This window comes from Ictidomys tridecemlineatus, chromosome 1 (genome assembly GCF_052094955.1).
Source record: "Ictidomys tridecemlineatus isolate mIctTri1 chromosome 1, mIctTri1.hap1, whole genome shotgun sequence".
Classification (NCBI taxonomy): domain Eukaryota; kingdom Metazoa; phylum Chordata; class Mammalia; order Rodentia; family Sciuridae; genus Ictidomys; species Ictidomys tridecemlineatus.
In genome coordinates, this window is record NC_135477.1 from 182,440,560 (window position 1) to 182,462,409 (window position 21,850).

At 46.4% G+C, this 21,850-nt stretch overlaps 1 protein-coding gene and 1 long non-coding RNA gene across 3 annotated transcripts in view; one reads left to right on the top strand and one right to left on the bottom strand.

The window, feature by feature from the left end:
- Positions 1–8,435, bottom strand: part of Bod1 (biorientation of chromosomes in cell division 1) — a 67,760-nt gene extending 59,325 nt beyond the window's left edge. Inside the window, exons 1-3 of one of the 2 annotated variants that reach the window (XM_078052550.1) lie at positions 7,950–8,435; positions 4,489–4,613; positions 161–357 (exon numbers count right to left, since the gene is read on the bottom strand). In XM_078052550.1, coding sequence (XP_077908676.1) covers positions 162–357; positions 4,489–4,613; positions 7,950–8,420 — 792 coding nt within the window. In that variant the 5' untranslated portion in view covers positions 8,421–8,435 and the 3' untranslated portion in view covers position 161. The remainder of the gene's footprint in view (positions 1–160; positions 358–4,488; positions 4,614–7,949) is intronic. The other variant, XM_040273327.2, reaches the window with a different exon arrangement.
- LOC144378476 (uncharacterized) lies at positions 8,374–17,184 on the top strand. The gene is made up of 2 exons (XR_013440171.1): positions 8,374–8,597; positions 10,483–17,184. It is a non-coding gene; the product is annotated as an uncharacterized LOC144378476 (long non-coding RNA).
- The last annotated feature ends 4,666 nt before the right edge of the window (positions 17,185–21,850 follow it).

Here is a 21,850-nt window from a genome sequence, read left to right on the forward strand (position 1 = left end):
GCATTGAGAGATGACTCCTTGTAGGAGGTGAGGCCCACCCGTAGGAGCCCTCTTCTGAGTACACCTGGAGTCTGATCCCATCACAGCCTGTCCCTTTTCTATCCATTTTCTACACCTACAAGCCGGGGGTGCCTGCTCCTGGGCTTCATGGCGTACGGACCTTAGGAAGTGTCCTGGGACGGGGCAGGCAGGTCCTGGCTCTCTGGGTCAGGAGGGGGTGCTGGCACAGCTTCTTTTTTCTGGGCTGCCAGGAATTCATGAATCGCTCGTTCAATCTGTGGCCTGAAGATGTGGTTGAGTTTTGGATCCACCACCTGAGAAATAATCCTGTCTACTCCTGCTTCCAGCATCCCCGACCTTATGGAGACAAAACAGAGCACTCTGTTATTTAGTTCCTTTGAGTCACCTTTAGGCCCAGCAAGCCCCAAGTGTCACCCGAGAGCCTAGTAAAGGTCTACCCGAGTCTTTCCGGAGATTTCTCTCACTGGGCGAGCTATCCACCCTATGGGGGTTGGGCCACTATTTCCACTTTTGAGGGGCAATTCACCACCAGCAGCTCCTAGCATTCCTGGTTCACAGTTTCACCCACAACTACTTCACCCTGCACAGAGGAACCAAGCAGAACCAACCAGACTGCCCAAAGACGAAGAGCAAGTGACAACAGGGAGGAGAAAATGGACTTGTGCAGGTTGAAATACTGAATCGTAGCCAGGCACGGTGGCACACAATTTTAATCCACCTAGGTGGCTGAGGTGGGAGGTCCCAAGTTCAAGGTCAGCCTGGGCAATCCAGTCAGACCCTATCTCAAAAAGAGCTGGGATGGGGCTCAGAGGTGGAGCACTTACATGGCATGTGTGAGGCCATGGGTTCAATCCTCTGCACCACAAAACAGAAGAAAGAAAGAAACCTTAACTGAACTGTCAGAGCCAGCCGGCCTTGGAGTTGACTGCACTTCCTCCAAACTTGCTCTCTTAACAGCCAAAGCAGAGGCAGCCCCTGCAGCAATGCTGCATGCAACCTCAAAGCTAAGCCACACTAACCAGTTGAGACCGGAGAGCAATTGCCCATGGCCTTCTGCCAGGCTGCTAGGTCCAGGCAGCAACAGGCAATGGGAGGCAAGCAGCCCTCTGCTCCTGTGGGCCCCCCTTTGGGAGTACTGTGACACTTAGGCAGAGCCCACCACACTGTCCTCAGAGGCTGAGGCTGGAGCAGGGAAGTGAGGAAGACTGCGGTGACGGAAGCAAGCTGCATCTGAGGAGTGCAAGCAGCTCCCAGGGCTCTCAACCTAGGCCCCTTCCCAGAGGATGAAGCACTCACCCCTGTAAAGGCAGGTGGCAGGGCTTACTCATCTCCTTTAGATGGGTTTTGGGCATTTGAGCTTTCCCTTGGGTGGACACAATCCCACAGTTATTGGGCAAACAGATGGCCGGACACAGAGCAAGACAAATCAAGGTGTGACAAGAGCCGGGAGCCAGGCCCCAAGCGAGGAGGGCTGCTCATGAAGAAGGGCTTCCCAGACTCCACGGTGACAATGCTTACTGACAGAAGCCTGTTAAGGTCTGTAAACAAGTCAAGATGGCGCCTGGCTTATGACAACCTATTATGGACCAAATGTCTGTGCCTCAAAATTGGCATGTTGAGACCTCAGCCCCAATGTGACAGTATTCAGAGTTGGGGCTTTTGGACGGTGATCAGATCATGAAGGGGAGCCCTCATGAATGGGATCTGTGCTCTCAGGAAAGGGACCCCAGAAGGCCAGCCAGCCCTCTCTGCGCCATGAGAGGACATACTGAGGAGCTGGCAGCCTGAAGCCAGAGGACATTCCTCAGCAGAGCCCAGCCATGCTGGCATCTCTCAGACTTTCAGTCTCCAGAACCGTGAGAAATAAATTTTGGTTGTTTATAAGTCACAGAATCTGAGCTACCTTGTTAAAGGAGCCCCAACTGAGCAAGACACCTGATCAGGAAAAACACAGTTCCAAGAGAGGGTAGCTTATTTTCCTGGAAATTTTAAAAGTGTTTGGAGGAAATGTGAGACCTTGTTAGGAGACAAAAATAGAAGATGGAATGAAAACATATCCTGTAATTAAAAGCTGTTACCCTCCCCTGCTCCCTAGGAGCCCAACTTCCTGTGAAACCCTGGGGCTGCGTAGAGAAGGCCTACAGCACCCAGGCCTGAGCTTTGAGGCCAAGCATCCCAGGCAACAGGGCCTGTAAGTTCCATCTGGTGATGGCACACCAGAGACAAAAATCAAGTCTTCCTTTCAAACATTAACTAGAATTTGCTTCAAACTCAAAATATCAGCAAGAATCATGAGAAATGTTCCAGTATTAAAGTCAAATTCTTGCTTTCATATTAAATACATTTGAAATCAAATGAGAAAAAAAATGAATGAAAACTTACTCAGATGATAAAACTATGTAGAAAAACAAAAAAATGATGACCAGTGAAGTCAGGAGTGGGTGAAGTCCTGCAAGGGGACAGGGGTGATCAGGCCAGTGGACCTGCTCACCTGGTCTGTGGTGAAGTTTTCCGGGAACTCCCTATTAAGCTTCTGCAAAACCAGGTGCCTGCCACAGGCTAACTCGGGGACGGCCCCAGGGCTCAACATGGAAATTAACAGCAACTGACAGCCTTCTGACAGCCTTTGTGAGTCTGGAGGCCTTCCCACAGCCCTGAATCATTCTGTGCTTGTCTGGCTCTCTCCTCACGCTGGCCAACCCTGGAGGAGGTCGGGTAAACAAGGGTAGCTGTTGTTACATTGACTCTAAAACCAGTGTTCACAGTGGCAACACATCTGAGTGCCAGTGCCAGATATGTAATAATCGCTGCTAGACAAGGGGCAGTCTCTGTCTCCGTCCTGCTGGAAGGCCTCAGGGCCAGTCTGCTCCCTGAGAAAGGCAAGGTACCGACTGGGCGGAGGCTCTGGAATGAGCCAACACCAGGAGCTCGCGCCAACCTTAGCCTTATTTGTTAAAAAGATTCACATTTTAGTAGCTATAAGCTGTACTGAAAACGCCAGCTTGTTATTAAAAATCTTCCCTACTTTTAAGTATCTAAATTTTGAAATCACTGTAGATTCCTTAGGAAGTTGTAAAGCGATATACAGGGAGGCCCACACAGGCACCCTGAAGTTTGCACCTTGTCAACCAACAGCACGACTGCAAAACCAGGACAATGGCACTGGTGCAACCAGAGTTGAGACCCGAGTTAGAGTTACACCTGCATTCATTTGTGTGCGTGCCGCTCACCTCCATGTTCACCTCCACACACTGCACACCTCCACACACCATTGTCTCCACACACCACTGTCACCTGTTTTGTGTTGCTCTAAGAGAACAGCAGACGTTGCTGATGCATTACAAAGAGTTTTACTTGGCTAATGACTCTGAGGAGTGGAAAGTTCAAATAGCAATGGCCCCGCTCAAAGATGAAGTGGGCATGTGCAGAGACAGATTCCCTGGTGAGAAGGAAGCTGGATCACTTTATAACAACTGATTTCCAGGAAACCGATCCAGTCCCATGAGGCATATGAGGCGGCACTGACACATTCATGAGAGCGGAGCCCCACGACCTCGCCACTTTCTGCTAACCCCCCTTTTAGATTCTACCACCTCTCAACACCACGTTGGGGACCAGGTTTCCAGGTACAGCTTCCAGGAACCTTTGGGAACAAGCCACAGCAGTACAACTTTATCCCACAGACTGATACATGTAAGCACCACTATAAAGTGCTGAACTGTGCCATCACTGCTGACTCGTGGATGCTCTAGGAAAAACTGTGCCAGGCATCCCTTCAATACCAGCTTTTCCTTGCTCACCACAACTCTCTGTATTTCTATTTTAAAAGAGACGGGTTCCACAGGCTTTTAGATACAGAAGAGTTGGATCCAGAAGTCCTCAAAATAAGCACTGGTGTTAAAGGCTGAGTCATTTGGAAAAACCTGATCTGAGGTCACCTGACTTATCCCCAGCACTGACACTGAGGAGCGGCCTGGCTGAGCTCTGAAGAGCCGTAGTGGAGGCCTGGTTCGCTATTGGGAGGCAACACTTTCCAAGACCATCTTCCTGGGGCGGTTACCACCCTTGCGCAGTAGCCTGGGTGGACTCCCAGAATTCACAGATGCCACTTGCCTTTGTGAGCACAAAGATCAAGCTCCTCTTGCCCATGACCCAAACACTGGTATCTGGGTGTAAAAATCACATTCAGACTACACCTTACACTTCAAAAGTGGGAAAGGCCTCACAATCTGGAAGAATGCAAAACCAGGACAATGGCACTGGTACAACCTACCCAGGCACCTACCCAGCCTGGGTGAGCCCTGGAACACCAGCCAGGCTCTGCCACTTCACCATGGCTTACCCGAAGGCACAGATGGCTGCACTTACATAGTGCCACCACTCGTCTCTGCAGGGCCCCAGGCTGCCTGCCCAGGCCTCGCACCTGTGACTCCTGCCAGAGCAAGGGCCCCAACCCTGCTTACTTACTGAACCACACTCTGCCTCAGCCCATTTCGTAACTGGTTCTTGTTCATCGTAGGATTCCACTCCTGCTTGTCCAGATGTGTTGACACAAAATTATCCACTTTTTGCCTCAGGTTTTGGTAAGCTGGCTAAACCGTGAGAAAGAGACAGTGTTAGATATTACACATGAGCTCTGGAACTCAGCCATTTACAACACTGCTTTTTCATAAAAAAGTGTATTTTCAAGTCTAAATACCCTCCATTTGACTATGGCGATGGCCACGTCACAGGACAGTTGAAAATTAATGGCTATCACGAGTGTTCACCTCATGGTGGGCAGAGCACAATGCCAGGTGCTGTGCTTACATGATCCTATTTACTTTTTCAAGAAACACAGCAACAGAGGGCCCACGAGCAGACTGCTGCCCCACCTGAGATGAGGCTTTTAGGCTTAGCAACAGTACACCTGCCAATGGCTAGAATGTGGCAAAGTCAAGGCTGGAACCAGGCACTTCCAAATCCAGGGTGCTGGGGTCCAGGCAAGGCCCCTCCACCAACAGCTGTCGGACTCAAGCATTGCCCCTCCCCTCGACCTGTCATCTCATCAGTACAATTGCTCCTGCCCCACCACCAAGAGTGTGTTCCAGCATCAAACTGGAAAGTCCCCTGCATAAAAGCAAAAGGCCACGGCCACCTCAGCTGATCAAAGTCAAAGCCTGTGGAAGCCTGTGGGGAGGCCACGTGCCGGCCACCAAAGAGCTGGAGGCACACCTACTGGTCACATGTTCCAGACACAGCTATGTCAGCAGAACAAAACTACCCAGCTGCCCGCTGAGCACAAGGAATGTGCATTCTGAGCCTGAGAGCTTGTGGGGCTGTCAGCTGCTGTCTCCAGAGCAGGCTGGTGGCGTGGACGGCTGCTGGACCCCACTCCTCACGCCCTCACTGGCAGGAAGGGAATATTTCCTCGCCCCAGAGATGCTCATCTTGGCAATACAGAGCTCCGGCCAGGGGAGTGTTGGCACGAGGACTTAACTGTGATTGTGCTGTCTGACCTGGCTCTGCTCTGACGGCCCATTTGAAGGCACACAGCCCGCCCCACAGCCAGGGGCCTCGAGTGCGCACACATGCAGCAGCCCAACCCCAACCTATAGCCTGGACCCAAGCCCAGATAACCCACAGCCATGCCACCCAGCTGACGTCTAACTGGATCAGCCGAACTCTGCTTGACCCTCAGCCCTAACAGCTGAGAACAAACACTGTTTGTTATGCAGAGTGACTGGCAATTTTGCTAACAGCCAGGGAAATGAGACTGCCCAAGGAACCACTGGGCTTCAACTCCATGAGCGGACTCTTCCAAAGGCCAAGAAGGCAGGGGACTGTGGGGAGGACCAAGCAGCTCTTTTTACCAGGAGCCATCTTCTCTTCACAAGGGGAGCAGGGGCCAAGTGTCCTGGCCACACTAAGACAACGCAGGCACCCTCTGCCATCCTCAGAACCGCAGTCCTCTCCCCCCAGAGAAGCAGCTGTGTGTCATCAAGGGATCCTAATAACCAAAGGGATGATCCCATTCTGCAGGGAGAGTCAGACAGACAAAATAGGGAGAAAGACTTGGTGCCGGGGGAGAACCCTCTCCTGGCAGTTCATTTAATCCCTCCTTGGATCCCTTGAGACAACAGATAGCCCCTGCTGGAAGGAGTCACAATTAGATTTGTCAACTTGTAACCATGAATCCCTGTGTTATACCCTCTACCACTCAAAATAACTTGCCTGATTTGAGATAAAAGCTGTTCACTGACAAGACAGCACAAGGACCAAGGACCATCGTCCTCTAACCTTAACAAACCCTGATAATACAGACTGATCCCTTCAGTTCAAGAATTCAAAACACCTGCCAACATTCTAAGTACTTCCTACCTCTCTCTCTAGAAAGAGGATACCACCTGTCTGCCCTTCTATTTAATCATATTTTGGAAGCTCTAAAAGCATACTGTAGACATCATTTGTTCACTTTCCTCTAAATATGCCAGCAGTCTGGTGGCCTAAGAATCTGCCTTCCTAACAAGTTCCCAGGTGAAGTTGCTGTTGCTAATCCAAGAATCACACTTTGCAAATCATGGGACTAAAGCACCAAATCTCAGATCAAATCCGCCTGAAAACACGTTATGATCAAGAATGAAAACAACCTGGTAACTCCCACAACTGCAGCTAAGGAGATAAAAGTGGAGAAGGCCCCAATGGCCCTCCCAACACCCTTCTCAATTCTTTGTTGTTTATTTAAAAATCACAGGTTTTTTTGTTTGTTTTTTGTTGTTGTTTTGGTACTAGACAGTGAACCTAGGGGCATTTTTACCACTGAGCTATATCCCCAGACTTTATTTTTTTGAGACAGGGTCTTATTAAGTTACTTAGGACCTCATTGTATTTGCTGAAGCTGGCCTTGAATTTACAATCCTCCTGCCTCAGCCTCCGGATTGCCTGGGATTACAGATGTGTATACCACCTCAACATGTGTACTTTTTTTGTGTGTGTAGTTGTAGATGGACAGAATGCCTTTATTTTGTGTATTTTTTTAAAGTGGTGCTGAGGATTGAACCCAGTGCCTCACATATGCTAGGCAAGCCCTCTACCACTGAGGCCCTACATGTGTGTACTTTTAAGACATGAACAGAGAACTTGTGCCAGGATGTTGAGAACAGTCTTGGGAAAGGTGGAAAGCTCTGCAAATGTTTTTCTAATAAAGAAAATTATATACTTTGTTTCAAAGACAGCACTTGCACTGGTGTTCTGGGTTCTTTATCCTGCAAGAGTGTAACAGTACACACCTTTGCCATACATAAACTAGCTGGTTCATGTGTGTTTTCTATGCTGGCAGAAAGGTAGGTGCTGGGGTAGTAACTAATTCTTTCACATAACTCAGCACATTACAAGTATAAATGCTCAGTGTCTAGACTAGCTCTTCCCTTACCTGTGGGGCCCGATTTTAACCTCACAATCTTGCTATGAGGTAGGCAAGAGATTTCTAAGACAAACTCAAAAAACCACTACTCTGAGCAGCCCAGTCGGTAACAGCCTCCTAGCCCTACTTGCTTAGCTTTGCTAGAATAATTTTGAAGAGAAAATAATCATCCCAGCAACTATTACATGTCTGACACTTTAACACACGTTACTTCGTTAAACCCAAACAACCTGGCACCTAAGTAAGTGACGCTTCCTTTTACTGGGCGGGTGGAAGATGACCTTACCAGCTAAAAGAGGCACCAAACCCCTTTTGACCCGTGACGGTCTACAAAGCTCGGGTGCTGCTGCTACAATGTATCTAATCTAACCGCTCACAAGTCTGCACGTTGCTGAGCGGAGAACAGCAGTACCGGCACGCGGGTGGCCGTGGGCTCCGGCGGCCGGCGAGCCGGGCGCGGCTAAGGGAACCGGGGCAGCCCCGCAAGGCCCGGCGTGGGCTCAGGCGGGTCGCAGCGCGCTCCCACCTTGGTGTCCACGTCCGCCAGGCAGTCCCGGCGGAAGCTGTCAAACAGGCCGCGGCTCTTGAGCTGCTCCACGATGAGTGCGATAAGCTGCGGGTCGCCCGGCGGCAGCGAGGCGGGGTTGCTGGGGCCGCCACTCCCGCCCGCCCCGGCCGCCGCCGCCGCCCCTGCCGAGGCCGGGCCCGCGCCGCCGCCGCCCCCCGCGCCCGCGCCGCCGCCGTCCGCCATGCCTGCGCCCCGCGCCCGAGTGCGGCTCCTGCTCTGGGTCTGAGAGCCTGCGTTGTGCACGGGAAGCGGAGAACCCCACGGAGGCAGCGGCGGTGGCGACGGAGGTGGGGACGGCGGCGGCGGAGATGGCGGCGGCGGTGGTGGCGGTGGTGGCGGAGGCGGCGGCAGGTCGGGAGGCGGCGGGGGCAGAAACCGCCGGCTTGGCCCCTGGCGCGCTGATGATGGCGTCACCGGTGACCATTGCATTGTGGGACAGCTGGTTTTCCCGCGGCCTTCTCCGGTTTTTTTTATAGGTGGAGGCCTGGCCGGTGTAAACTACAACTCCCGGCAGGCTTCGGGCCCGCTCGCGCTCATGGGGCAGCATGGGAGTTGTAGGCTCCGCCCGCCCGCTGCACCACACCTGCTGGTCATAAGAATCCTCTGGTGGGTTTATGATTGTGATTCAGTATTTCTTGATAGGTGCCTAGGAATCTGTGCTTTTGACTTTCACTCCAGCGTCATCCTTGAACAATATAATGTGGAAAATAGTGGATTAGTGATATGTTACGATTCAAAAAATTGTGTGTCCCCCTTCTGATTTTAATCGTAATGCATACCCATTTTATAAAATCGAAGAATAACAGAAAAATGTGAAAAGTAGAATAAAAGTCGCCCTTAAGTCTCTCTTAATTCTTCAAAATATTAAATACTTTAAATATTGCTGGTAAGACACTGATATTGAGTATCTGGAATGTGCAGGCATGAAGCTGTATACTTTTAGTGAGAAACTGATGTGACTATTTTTGAGAAACCAGCTTCTACCTCAAGGCTTGTCCAGAGGGAGAGGGCATAGGACTTCTTGTCCTTGGAAAAACCCACAGAACTGCTCCTAGGCACATTCCCACCCTGCTCAGTTGCTTAACTGGAGGGATCTGGGGTGTCAAGTGTCCCTGACTCAGTTGGGCTAGGTGAGGACCCATAGCAACCATCAATCAGCATGAGACAGGGAAAATATGGAAATGCCAGGTGACCCTCCCAGTAGTTTCAGTGATTGATAATGAAGCCAGATTTAAAATTAGGTAGTCAGTGTAGTTACGTAAATCGAGTCTAATATGGAGTGAAATCTAAAATGGAGGACATGTTGAGAATGAATTTCCGGAAAAGCTGAGGAATGTTGATGAAGCCCAGGAAACAGTCCCCAACAGATTTGGAGATAGCCCATCCCAAAGAAATGTTAATGAACAGCAAACTTGACAGCAAAAGTGCCCAGATTACTTCTTTGGCCCACCTGTGTCCCAACCCTTCCCACCTACATTCCATCACCAAAAACTATAAAAAGGGGAACACATTTGCCCTTCAGCAAGGGATTCCACCCTGTCCTTTAATAAACTTCTAATTTTCCACTCTGATCTTGCCTCAGCTGTGCTTCGCTGGTGTTATTTTTCAACATTGGGGAAGCAAGGACTCCTCACTGGTAACAATAACATGATTAGGCAACCCTGCAGTTTAGTGTATACATTCTTGCAACTCCTCCAGGCCTAATCCAATCAATTCAAATGTATCCACCACTTGAACTAACCAGTCACCCTTACCCAACTTGTTCCCGCCAGTGAATTTGCTAATCCATGTTAAGAGTTGTTGTTTGATTTTCCTGCGGTATGAAATGATTTGCTGTGTGATGTTGTGATACATAGAGTATCCCCCCAAAACCTATAAATCCTCACCGAACTAACGGTTGTAAGGGACCGGTGAAGCGTCGGAGGAAGAGACCACCAAGAGACCACTCATGCAATTGGCAGAAGGGGATTTATTGATCCACATGCTGGGGCTCCGTGCCCACTCAAGAAGGGAGAGCAGCCCCGAGCCCCGGGCAGGGGTTGAGCAGTGCTTAAGTACACTTTTTGGGGAGGGCAGGAACTTTACACACATCACAGTCTCCTTTAACAAATCACCATACGCTGCGGGAAGGGAAAATCAAACAACAATTCTTAGACTTGATTAGTACATTCATTGGCGGGAACAAAGAGGGCGGGGGTGATTGGTCACTCTTAAGCGGGGTACACATTCAAACTGATTGGTTTGGGCCTTGAATGCCTACGTGCCAGGCTACACAGGGTCCTAGGTTATTAAACAACCAGAGGGTCAGGGGGAATATGTACTGGGCAGTTCCGGGCATTGTCCTTACAGCTACAGGAATTTCAGGTTTTGGGTGTAGCAGAGGGATTTAACAATACCTGGTCCTTCACTTTTTAACTCAGGCCTTTCAGCTTAGAAACTTTACAATGCCCGGTCTTTTACACTTTAACTTCAATTTCTTTTACTCTTACAGGGTCAGGACTCACTCCTCAGGACTGCTGCTTCAGAAACGGTTGTGAGTCCAGGCTCAAGCTTGTGTGATTGCATCACATTTGGTTCCTGGAGGTCTATTGGGGTCCCACGAATCTGGCATTACATCAGCACACTGCTTCACAGGTATCCGAAAGGAGGTACTAGGTTTCTGGGTTTTTTCACAGATGCAGAAATAGAAGCTCAGGAGAGTTCCTTACCTGATAGACCCAACCTGATCTTTTATTTAAATTGGGAGCCATCTTGCCACAAAGCCATGAAAAGCTAATTTCGGCTTTACTATAAATTACTGCAAATTCTGAACCTGCTTGGAATGCCTGCCCATGCCTTGAACTCACCCATGCCTGGCTCTCTGACCAGATAGCAGCCCTCTCTGAAACTTTAGTGACACCTCATAAATATTGGCCTTCCCTGGCCAGACAACGACCCTCTCTGAGGCTCTAATGGTCCTCATAAATTCTGATGTTGGGGCCAGCAAAAAAAAAAAAATTGTAAACTACCATTAGTGTGATGCTTGTCAGAGTTCTGTTATCCTTAACCCCGTTTGTGTAACTTTCTGGGCTATAAAGCTGGGCTGTAGGAAAGGTGGGGCTGCTGTCTTGTTCCTGCCGTTTTGGGAGGAAAAGGCAGCCCAGCCGGTCAAAATAATAAGCTTGCTTTAATTTGATTTTAATTGGAGTCAGTGGTCTTTTCTTGCGTCCTGGTCTAACATTTTGGAGTTCCCCAGCGAGATGACCCTGCCCGACCAGACCACAAGACCAGACTGCTGGAAATTCTGAAGCCGGCCTTCGCTCCAGGGCTCGGGGCTGGAGAGCCACTCTAGGGGGTGCGCACCTTGAGACGTTCCAAGGCCTTGGGGTGAGCCTTCTGCCCCCGGAGCACTGCAGTGAACTGCCGCACTAAAACTATCAGCAAGCACCTAGTGGAGGAGGCCTCCACAGGTAAGTGGCGCCTTTATAACATCTGATTTCCGGTTAAGGGAGATCTCTTCTGATGACAGAGAGGTGGCCTGGCGAGGCTCACATATACTCCTGTCCGGACAGTAACGAGAAATCGTTCTGTCTTCTGTTCTGTTCTGTAGGGAATTCCTCTGGAAGGGTAGAGAGGTGCCGATGGGCACGCACGCACGCACTCCTACCCCGGAGCTTTGGCAAGACGTTGCATTGCTCCTCTGTTTTTGTTTCGGCGCCGGGTTTCTGTTTTCTTGTGTTTTGTTCTGTGTTCTATATGTTTTTTTTTGTTTGTTTTTGTGCGTTTTGTTGTGTGATTTCTGTGGTAAAAACTTAAGGATATTGGACATGAAAATGGGTAATAAAGCAAGTCAGCCTGACACCCCTTTGGACTGTGTTTTAAGGAACTGCGATGAACTTTAAGCAGGAGGAGAGAAGCCCCTGGCTGGCTGCTGGAGCACACCCACTGCAGAGGGCAATGCCTGCTGGGGATCTGAGTATCTCCCAGGTTAACAAGTGAGACTCCTTTAAAACCCCTTGTCCCTCCAGATCAAGAGAGTCACAACCTTTGGGCAGAATCCCCGGTGTTTCTCCTTTGTTAGCAAAGCAATAAACCTCCCTTTTTCTTTTTCTCAAAACCCTGTCCTCATTATTAAATTGGCATTAATTGGCTCTAAGGTCAGGAACCAAACTTTCAGTTACAAATTTTGATACCCCCCCACCCCCAGAACTTTTTGAGAACTGACTACTGAAATGTTAGCAGATGGAGCATGCCTGGGGTGGAACCGAACCAGAGGAGCTAATCCTGTAAGTAAAAGGAGGGACTGAGGGACTCCCAGCAGCTGCCAAAGCCCTGTTGCTTCGGGGAATTCCTGCCTTCCTTCCTTGCACTGTAAGGATTATGCCACCTCTGTCTTCTTAAAAAAAGAGAAAAAGAAAAAGGAGACACTTAATGCAGTAAAGTCGCCATGGAGACCCTTGATTTTATATTTCATGTTGCCCCTCTGTGAAAACATCTGGTCCCCTTGTGGGGACATCTATGGTGCCACTGGTGTAGGAGATTTTTCTCTTATCTGCTCTGTTTTAAAGGTTTCTGTCTGTCAGCCATAGTCTGGAGCTCCTCTCTGTCCTGTGTCTTTGTTTCTGACCCTTTAAGACATGTGCAATAGTGTGTTGATATTATAAATTGTTTCTTGGGAATGATCTTGGCTGAATTTGTGTCTAAAAGATGATGTTTTATTGTAACAATCTGGTATCTGAATGGGTTTTTGATGCATTGCACAATGCTGCAGTTAAAAGTTGGGTTTAGGTAATTGTTTAGTTTATGATTTTGCATGCCGAGGCAAGGTCAGAGTAGAAATTAGAAATTTATTAAAGGACAGAAGAAAAGACTTCTCCCGGAGGAAGAAGGGGACTCAAGAGGTGGAATCCGTGGAAGTGTGGTTGTTTCCCCTTTTTATAGTTCTTTCAGTGATGGAATGTAGGTTGGAAGGCCCGAGGGGTGGGACACAGGTGGGCCAAAGAAGTAGTCTGAGCAGGAAGGACTTCATTATCACTTCTTTGTGATGGGCTATCTCCAAATCTGCTGGGGGCTATTCATTAATACTTCTTCCAGGTGGACTTTGGCCTAGGGCCTCTTTGGGACTTCATTAACATTCCATGAGTTGTCCTGTGTTTTCCCTGAGTCATTCCCAGCATGGCCTCCATTTTAGATTTTACTCAGTATTAGACCCGATTTACCTAACTACACTGACTACCTAACTTTAAATCTGGCTTCAATTTCAGATAATTCATGCCAGAGAACTTAAATACTTAGGATGGAAAACTAAAGAACTCTACTTCCAAGTTGGCAAATAACTTCTCAATCATTCAGTCTTTTTTTTCACCAATTTTGAATTGGGGTAGCCTGGGAAAATGTTACTGTGTGTACCAGGGCATTAATTTGGACAAGGATAGTAAATCATAATATGGTATCTGTTGACAAAACAAGATGTAAAGATATAAAATTTTGTGAATTGTATCCTAAACTTGTATCATAATTTTCAACATTCGAACCTGAAAATTATGACTTATAGTTAAAATGTCTTAGGCCTGAGGTGTCTTCTCAGAATAGCAGTTTTTCCCTGTTCCTTCCAGACCTCAGCCAGGACTTACGTTGAAATACAAATGAAAGAAGCCTGCAAGCTCAGTAGGAGACTGATCTGAGACCTAAGGAAAAAAAAAAGTAAATTGTATGGTATTTAGTAATTACTGGCCAGTCATTTTTACCAGTCATTTTTTTTCCCTTAGATTCTGTATTTTTTTTGAGCTCATGATTTTGACCCTACAGATTTAGGTTAATGTTTTTCTGATCAGTCCTATCTTTGACCAACTATGGAGTTTTTGAAACATTGCAATGGAGATTTCACCTGCGAAAAGCTCCTAAGGCCTTTAGTATTGTTATGTGTGCACACTTTTGTTATGTGTTGTATGTCTATATATACATATGTCCGTATATCTCATATATGATATACAAATTAACATATATAAGGAGCGCTCATAAAAACAAATTTAAAAAATGGATCCAAAGATCTTTAATTCATGTGATTTAAATGGTTCAATTTAAATTGGATAAACAGATAAAAATAAATGTCTAAAATTTAAGCTTACAAGTTTTTCTAGGTGTTAAAAAAATTCATAAAATATTAATGTCTATAAAATGTCTAATATGCCTTGGTTCTAGGACTTTTCCTTCAACAAAAAAATGGTTTACACTGTTCAATACATTTGTCTAATATTTTGATAAATAAGTAAAGTAAATTTGATATGGGATTACTCATTCATGAGTACTTTTGTTAGATATCTGATTGATTTACTAAGGTCTGTATAAGTTTGTACTAAAGTCTGTATAAGATTGTAAAAATCAGTCATGTGTTAAAGAGACAAAAATTTCTTAAAACATAAGTTTACCCATAACATTGTGTTTATTAAGTTTTATTTTTTCTAGAGCAAGCAACCATAAAAATTAAACAACTGGTTAAATAAGAACTGTTATTTTAGAGCACTGTACTGCCATTTCTTTAAAAGCTAAACTTGGTTAATGTAGAAACATCAATGTAATTGTGATGCTATTAATGCGCTTATATCTTCCAGGTATACAAGTCTGTAAGGTAGAAACTTTGAAAGAGCATTATATCAAGCAGGTGTTTGGAAGTTGTATGGTAAAAAAAATATATTGGGGATTTATTTACCTGTTATCAATAAGATATGTAAAGTTTTATGTTACTTCTTACATTGGGGAACAATTTAAATGTATTTTTAAGTTAATGAGAGCCTAATCTATGTAAAGGTTAAAAACTTTCAGCCTTTCTTTAATTCATGTTTTAAATGTGATATCATATGGTGTTAGCTAATGTTCATGTGACCTCAAACAATTTATGTAAACTTTGTAAAATGATATTTAAAAATACAAAGATCAGCTTTAGAACTAAAACACTTAAGATTTATAAAGAGTCCTGCCTTACCTGAGATGAGGCTCTGTGTCCCATCTTACTACATGTGAGAATGACTATGAAAGCAGTAGGCCAGATTTTAGTTCATTTAAAGTTATGTTCAAAAGTTTGTTTTTTTGTTTTTGTTGTTTTCTGTCAAGATTACTAGGATCTCAAACAGGGGATATAATGTATAACTCAGCCAAAAATTCAGGGTAGCTGTTACACGAACTAAGTGTTTTTACTCTTGTTAATTTTATTTTGTAATTTCCTTATAAGTGATCTAAAGATTCCCTGTTAGTGTTTTACAGAAGTGTTGCTTTAAGAACACAACATGGGTTAGTTTGAGATAATAAGCCATCACCTACAAGACAGATAGGATAATACAGATCCCAATTAATAAAAAGATGAATAATTATAAAGTTATAGACATTAAAGCCCAGTACTCTTAATATAAGGCTGTTAAAATTTATTTGCTGGATGTTTAAGATTAAGTTTTAAAATTAAAGTTAAATTAAAAGGGCCAGAAAAACCAATATTTGGCTCTTGCCCTCTGAGTCAGTCTGAATCCAGGGAACAGGGGACTTCTCTAAAGAGTTTTGCAACTCTGGGCCACATAACCTCCCCATCAGGGAGACTAATGAGACCACTGGAGAACAGAAAGCCAATCAGTGCATTTGCTATGAAGAGGAGAGTCATCAGAGAAGGGAGCCATCCCTGGTGCTTCCGAGGGAAGCCACATGGTCAAGCAAGGCCTAGACCCATCCTAGCGAAAATGGCACTAGCAGAACTGAGAAGTTTCCCCAGGAATGACTCTTATAAAAGCTCAGCTGACTGTTAACAATAGATAGAAACAAAAGTCAGTTTGACTGTTTCATCTTAAACACTTAGCAAAGACAGTTAAAACCAAAATACAGCCATTCCTGGGCATTTTAAATAATAATAATGATGATGATGATAATAATAATAATAATAATAATAATAATTTAAGGTATACATTTTATGTTAGCCTCCCAAAATAAGTAAGACTGGAGGCTACAAAGAAGGATTCTCAGACAGAAATGCCTGATAACTATAAAAAGAGACTATCAAGAGGAGCTGCCAGAGACACAAGTTTTTAGTTTAAGGCCTACAGATATTCCTAACCTACACAGGTAGGCTTCGTGTTTGCTAGTATGATTATCCAGCCCTGAGTAACAGAATTAAAGGTTTCTCTATTAGACACAGAGCTCATACTAGTAAAAGAATTTTGCAAGATCAGATGACATTAAATTATTAAACTGTATCTTATGGGGAAGGACATCTGTAACACTAAAAGTTAAATGTTATGCTTACAGTCCTGATAACTGGGGATGCTAAAGCCTGGTGAGGGAACTTCTATACAGTGACACGTTCCAGCTGCTGCAACATTTACTCAGTACTCATGGTTTTTGTTTCTCTCATAGAAGCACCATCCCCAGATGACTTTACAACCTGTTCTTCCCCAACCAGACTTCAAACCGAACTGACTTCTAAAAGGCAACTCATGTCCCTCACGCCATGCCTCCTCATGTCACCCTCTCTCGGCTCAGAAGAAGCCAAAATGAGTGACGCCTCTCTTCTTACAACAATGGAGCCAAAAATAAATAGATTATCAATATAAGTAATTAATTAAGTCAGGTAAAATCAGGGAGACCGGTTTTGGGTGAGTTCTAAAAATTTGGAGACTGTTACCTGAAGGATTAAAATTCCCTCAGTGCTCTTCCCCTACCCTATCAAAGATTTGAAAGGGACACATAAGAAAAGGGGGGAATGATAGACCCAACCTGATCTTTTATTAAAATTGGGAGCCATCTTGCCACAAAGCCATGAAAAGCTAATTTCGGCTTTACTATAAATTACTGCAAATTCTGAACCTGCTTGGAATGCCTGCCCATGCCTTGAACTCACCCATGCCTGGCTCTCTGACCAGATAGCAGCCCTCTCTGAAACTTTAGTGACACCTCATAAATATTGGCCTTCCCTGGCCAGACAACGACCCTCTCTGAGGCTCTAATGGTCCTCATAAATTCTGATGTTGGGGCCAGCAAAAAAAAAAAAAAAAATGTAAACTACCATTAGTGTGATGCTTGTCAGAGTTCTGTTATCTGTAACCCCCCTTTTGTGTAACTTTCTGGGCTATAAAGCTGGGCTGTAGGAAAGGTGGGGCTGCTGTCTTGTTCCTTTTTGGGAGGGAGAGGCAGCCCAGCCGGTCAAAATAATAAGCTTGCTTTAATTTGATTTTAATTGGAGTCAGTGGTCTTTTCTTGCGTCCTGGTCTAACATACCCTCATCATCTACCTAGAAGTGAAAGAATAGGATTTGAACCCAGGTTTCCTGAGTTCAGATTCTGCATGTTTAATCAAAAACATACTACATCCCCAGAGCTAGGTAGTGAAGCAAGAACAAAGTGTAGGCAGTGGAGATAGATGGGGGTAGGGAAGGTGGAAGCCGATTTAAAGGAAATGGAACCTTAATATCTTCAGGACACATCCCCCAGTGGACAGTCACCTACCTCTGGGGTATTGAAATGCTAATACCTCAAGAGCCCTTCCCCCAGCTGCAACCTGTTGTCAGGTGACCTGCTTCCAGGGAATTGTTTCTCCCAACTAGGCTGGCTAAGGAGCTTCCTGGGCTGCTCCCTTGGGGCCTGAACCCCTGGGCAGCTTCATTCCTGCCCTTGGCCCACTTTTTGTTCAGGAGTAAATTTTGGTCTTGGGCAGGATGGAGGAGGAGAGGCCACGAGAACAAAGAAATTCTAAAATATATAAAAGGAGCAGGACACCCCTACTTCATCGGTTACCAACTCTGGGTCCCCTTCTTCCTCCTGGAACAAGTCTGTTTCCATCCTTTAAATAAAACTTGCTTCCTATGCTTGCATTTCTGAGTGTTCAATCCTGACACCTGGGGAAATGGAACTTGGCCCTGATTGAGTCTCATCAGCGGTGTATCAGTACTACAATAGGCAAAACACCATGCCCTGTTTTTGATAGCCACAATTCCACTATCCCTCTCTGCCTTTCTTTCTTTCGTATATTATTGGCTCAATTCTTTCTCCCAATCAGTAAATTAAATCTACTGTTGTTACAAGAGCAACAGAGGGGATGTAAATGATAAATTCTGCAATCTCCTTGGCTCCTGGTGAAGCCAGATTTAAAGTTAGGTAATCCGTGTAGTTAGGTAAATCGGGTCTAATATCAAGTGAAATCTAAAATGGAGGCCATGCTGAGGATGAATTTCCGGAAAAGTTGAGCAACTCTGGGAATGTTGATGAAGCCCAGGAAACAGCCCCCCAACAGATTTGGAGATAGCCCATCCCAAAGAAATGTTAATGAACAGCAAACCTGGCTTGGAAGTGCCCAGATTACTTCTTTGACCCACCTGTGTCCCAACCCTTCCCACCTACATTCCATCACCAAAAACTATAAAAAGGGGAACACATTCGACCTTCAAGGGATTCCACCTCTTGGGTCCCCTTCTTCCTCTGGGAGAAGTCTTTTCTACTGTCCTTTAATAAACTTCTAATTTTCCACTCTGACCTTGCCTCTGCGTGCTTCTCTGGTGTTATTCTTCAACATTGGGGAAGCAAGGACTCGTCACCGGTCAACAGTGGTAACAGTGGGAAGATGTAGAACAGGCAGAGTTCCCGGGTGCTCCCCAACGAATACCCTGGTGTTAGATTATTCTTCTTTAACACCAGCTCAGTCATCCTCAAAGGTTAAATTAATGACAGACATTATCTCTTAATAGTCCACCATACTTGGGATTACCTAACAGCACTGGGATTACTCTCCTGTAGCCCAGGAGAAGCCCCGTTTAGGCGCCTTGACTCTGGGTTCATGCTCGGAGCCCCTGATCCGTCTGACCAGCCTCATCTGCATTTTGGCACTCCACATTTATTCTCTATCATCAGGACAACTTTTCTTACTCCCAGACCCAATCTGGTCTTGTCTCCGATATAGACTTTTACACTCTCATTATTGTAGCAATTATTGTAATTAAAAGTGAATAATTTTTAGGAGAGTTGGCCTGTTTCCTCTTTGGAGTGTATGCTTTAGAACAGGAACCACAGCTTGTTCCCGGCTGTGTCTCCAGCCCTCAGCATAATCCCTAGCCCCAAGGGAACACACAAATTCCTGTCACCATGGAGCAGTGTCAGAGTGTGTGGGTGGGGTCACTTATAGTCCATCTTCAGAAAGAAAGGAGTGTTACATACAGCAGGAGATGATGGATTAATCTGTCGCAACTTAATGGGTAAGTGATTCTGGAGACGGGCAGCATATAGTTCGCATAGTGACAATCTTACTGTCCTGGGGCCCTTGAGTCCGCTGGAACTCTGAACCAGGAGAAGATATGACATCCATGACCTTGCCTCTAGAACTGAAATAAATGGGGTGGGGTGGGAATGAGGTGGAAGGTGACTAAGGGAAATGTATTACTAACGCAAACCTTGCAGGAGGAGGCTCTGCTCTGTTCAAATTGGGCTCTCCAGTCAGGAGGCATGTAACACACAGCAGTGGTCAGCAGGGGGAGCCCTTGCTTTGTTAATAGCCCAGAACGTGGCCTGGTGCGGAATGTCCTTCTAACTTTAGCCTAGGGACTCATCTCACCTTCTGACACCCGGTAAGGTGCCAAGGTGTTGATTCTTAAAGTTAAAACTTGCCTGTAACAAGCTGCGGGAGCCCAGCAAATTACACATTTTAGGTGTTAGAGTGTTTTCTGTAAAATAATTTGTGAAAAGGTGGGACCTTCATAAACCCAGACCTGGCAGAAACCAGACAGGAAAGGTGCTCTGAGGTTTGCCCAGCAGAGCAACGCACGCACAGGATCTCCGCCTCAGCGGTGCTGGATTTGCGGGGCTCTGTCTCTGTGTGGTGCTGTGTGTCTGGACAAGTTGCATCACCCCTCAGAATCCCAGAGTCCCGGGATGGTGGTAAGAGGAGGTGAGTCTGGGCAACCCTGCTGGATCTTTGCATGTTGCTGTTGAGAATCACATTGGATGAGGAATAATGGATTAGCCTCCATCTCCCCCCACCAGCCTGGAAGCTCACCGAGGGAGGGATGGCCCACTGCGCGCATCTCTAAGGTGAGGCCTTTGAAGACTTTGACATTGCCTAGGACCTAATGTCAGAATACAGTCAATGTTCAGAGGGGTCAGGTAAGATGGAGTGATCTGTTTGTGATATGTGGTTAAACTGGACGAGGAGGCTGAGGCTGGGAGCAAGCCCAAAGGTGAGAAGTCAGTCTGTGAGTTGCCTTGGTAACCTTCCCACCTTCTCCTGTACGATCCTGGTCCTTATCAAGCGCATCCCAGAGCCCCAGGTCTGATCCCAAGTCTAGATACCTAAGTCTAGATACCACACCCACATGGTGCAGACTAGTTATTGGACTTTTCTGTTCCTGGTGTGGCTCTTTTTGTTCTTGCCTCCATATATTTATCCAAGAATCATGCCAATCACCGGGCCAGTTCTTAGACTGGACAGCTGTTCATCTCTTGACCCCACAGCATCCAGGAGAGCTTGAGACGCCTGTCTGTAGCGAATTGGCCCCTCTGCACCTTCTCAGCTTGGCTTCTTTCTTGTGTTTGTTCCTTTCTGACGTTTTCCTGCATCTCTAATGACAGGTTGGGTCCACATACATAGTAAGGAGAGAGCCTTACCAAGCCCAAGTCCTTCGCACCCATCAACACTGCCATCACCTCTGCCACCAAATCTCTGTGTCAGATAAGACTCAGGCTGCCGCGTGTTAAACACATTGTCATTTCAGATTATTACTAAAGGATGTCTAGGGGAAGAGGCAACCTGACGTAACCCAGAGCATGGAAGGAGAAGTTGGGAATCTGTTTGAATGGGGTCTAGTGCTCAGCTTATCAGCTGGGTGACTGTGCAGCCCACAGTGTTCTGGGCCTTGGCTTACTTATCTCTAAGGTGGGGCTAATAATACCTCTTTGCAGGGTTGTCAAGAAAATTGGAGATAAGGTATATGCAAAACCTGGCACACTGTAGCCCTTCAGTAACTAATAACTTAAAAGATGTCCTTGATACACCCTCCTAACGTATTCAGTTGTAGTCTGTTATTGGACAGGAGTCTTTTAACATGAATCTAGAGTTATTGTTTGTTTGTTTGTTTTTAAAGAAAGAGGAGAGGGGGAGAGGGGGAGAGAGAGAGAGAGAGAGAATTTTTTTTTAATATTTATTTTTCAGTTCTTGGCAGACACAACATCTTTGTTTGTATGTGGTGCTGAGGATCGAAACCGGGCCGCACACATGCCAGGAGAGCGCGCTACCGCTTGAGCCACATCCCCAGCCCCATGAATCTAGAGTTAAGACTAATATATTTAAGTTAAGATATTTTAATCTCCTGCTGGTGCAAGGAGCCGTCACACAGTCCCTAACGTGTGGACCTGTGGTGGCATGCGCATATCAAGCTCGGCTTGCTGGGAAGTTGTGCCCCGTCCTCTGTCTTGCCTTCACACTGCCCCACATTTCCCGAGGCCCCATTTACTTGAAGTTGCCTACCCAGCATCCAGCCCTCAGTTTGGCTGGGGCCGCAGGCTGTCCTGTTAAAGTACCTTCCTCCGTGGCTGCAGGGAACGACTGTCGGCCTCAGTTCTGGGGAGGGGTACCGCTGGGGGTATCTGGGAAGCTCTGCCTTGCTGATACAAGCACCCCTAGTTCTGCTGCAGCAGCCTCCTGCCTGGAGGTCCACAGCCCTGAGGCAGCTCCCTAGGTTAGCTGGGGCCACAGACCGTGTCTGGCTAATTAATCGAGAGCAGAGTGACTTGTGTCACATGTAGGCTGGGGTATTTTCATACCAAAGTGAGATACCCCTCTCTCCAGAACTCTCTTTTTCATCTACCATGGCAACTAGGAAAATTTGAGATAATGGTTGATATATTGTCTGGGGCCTCAAA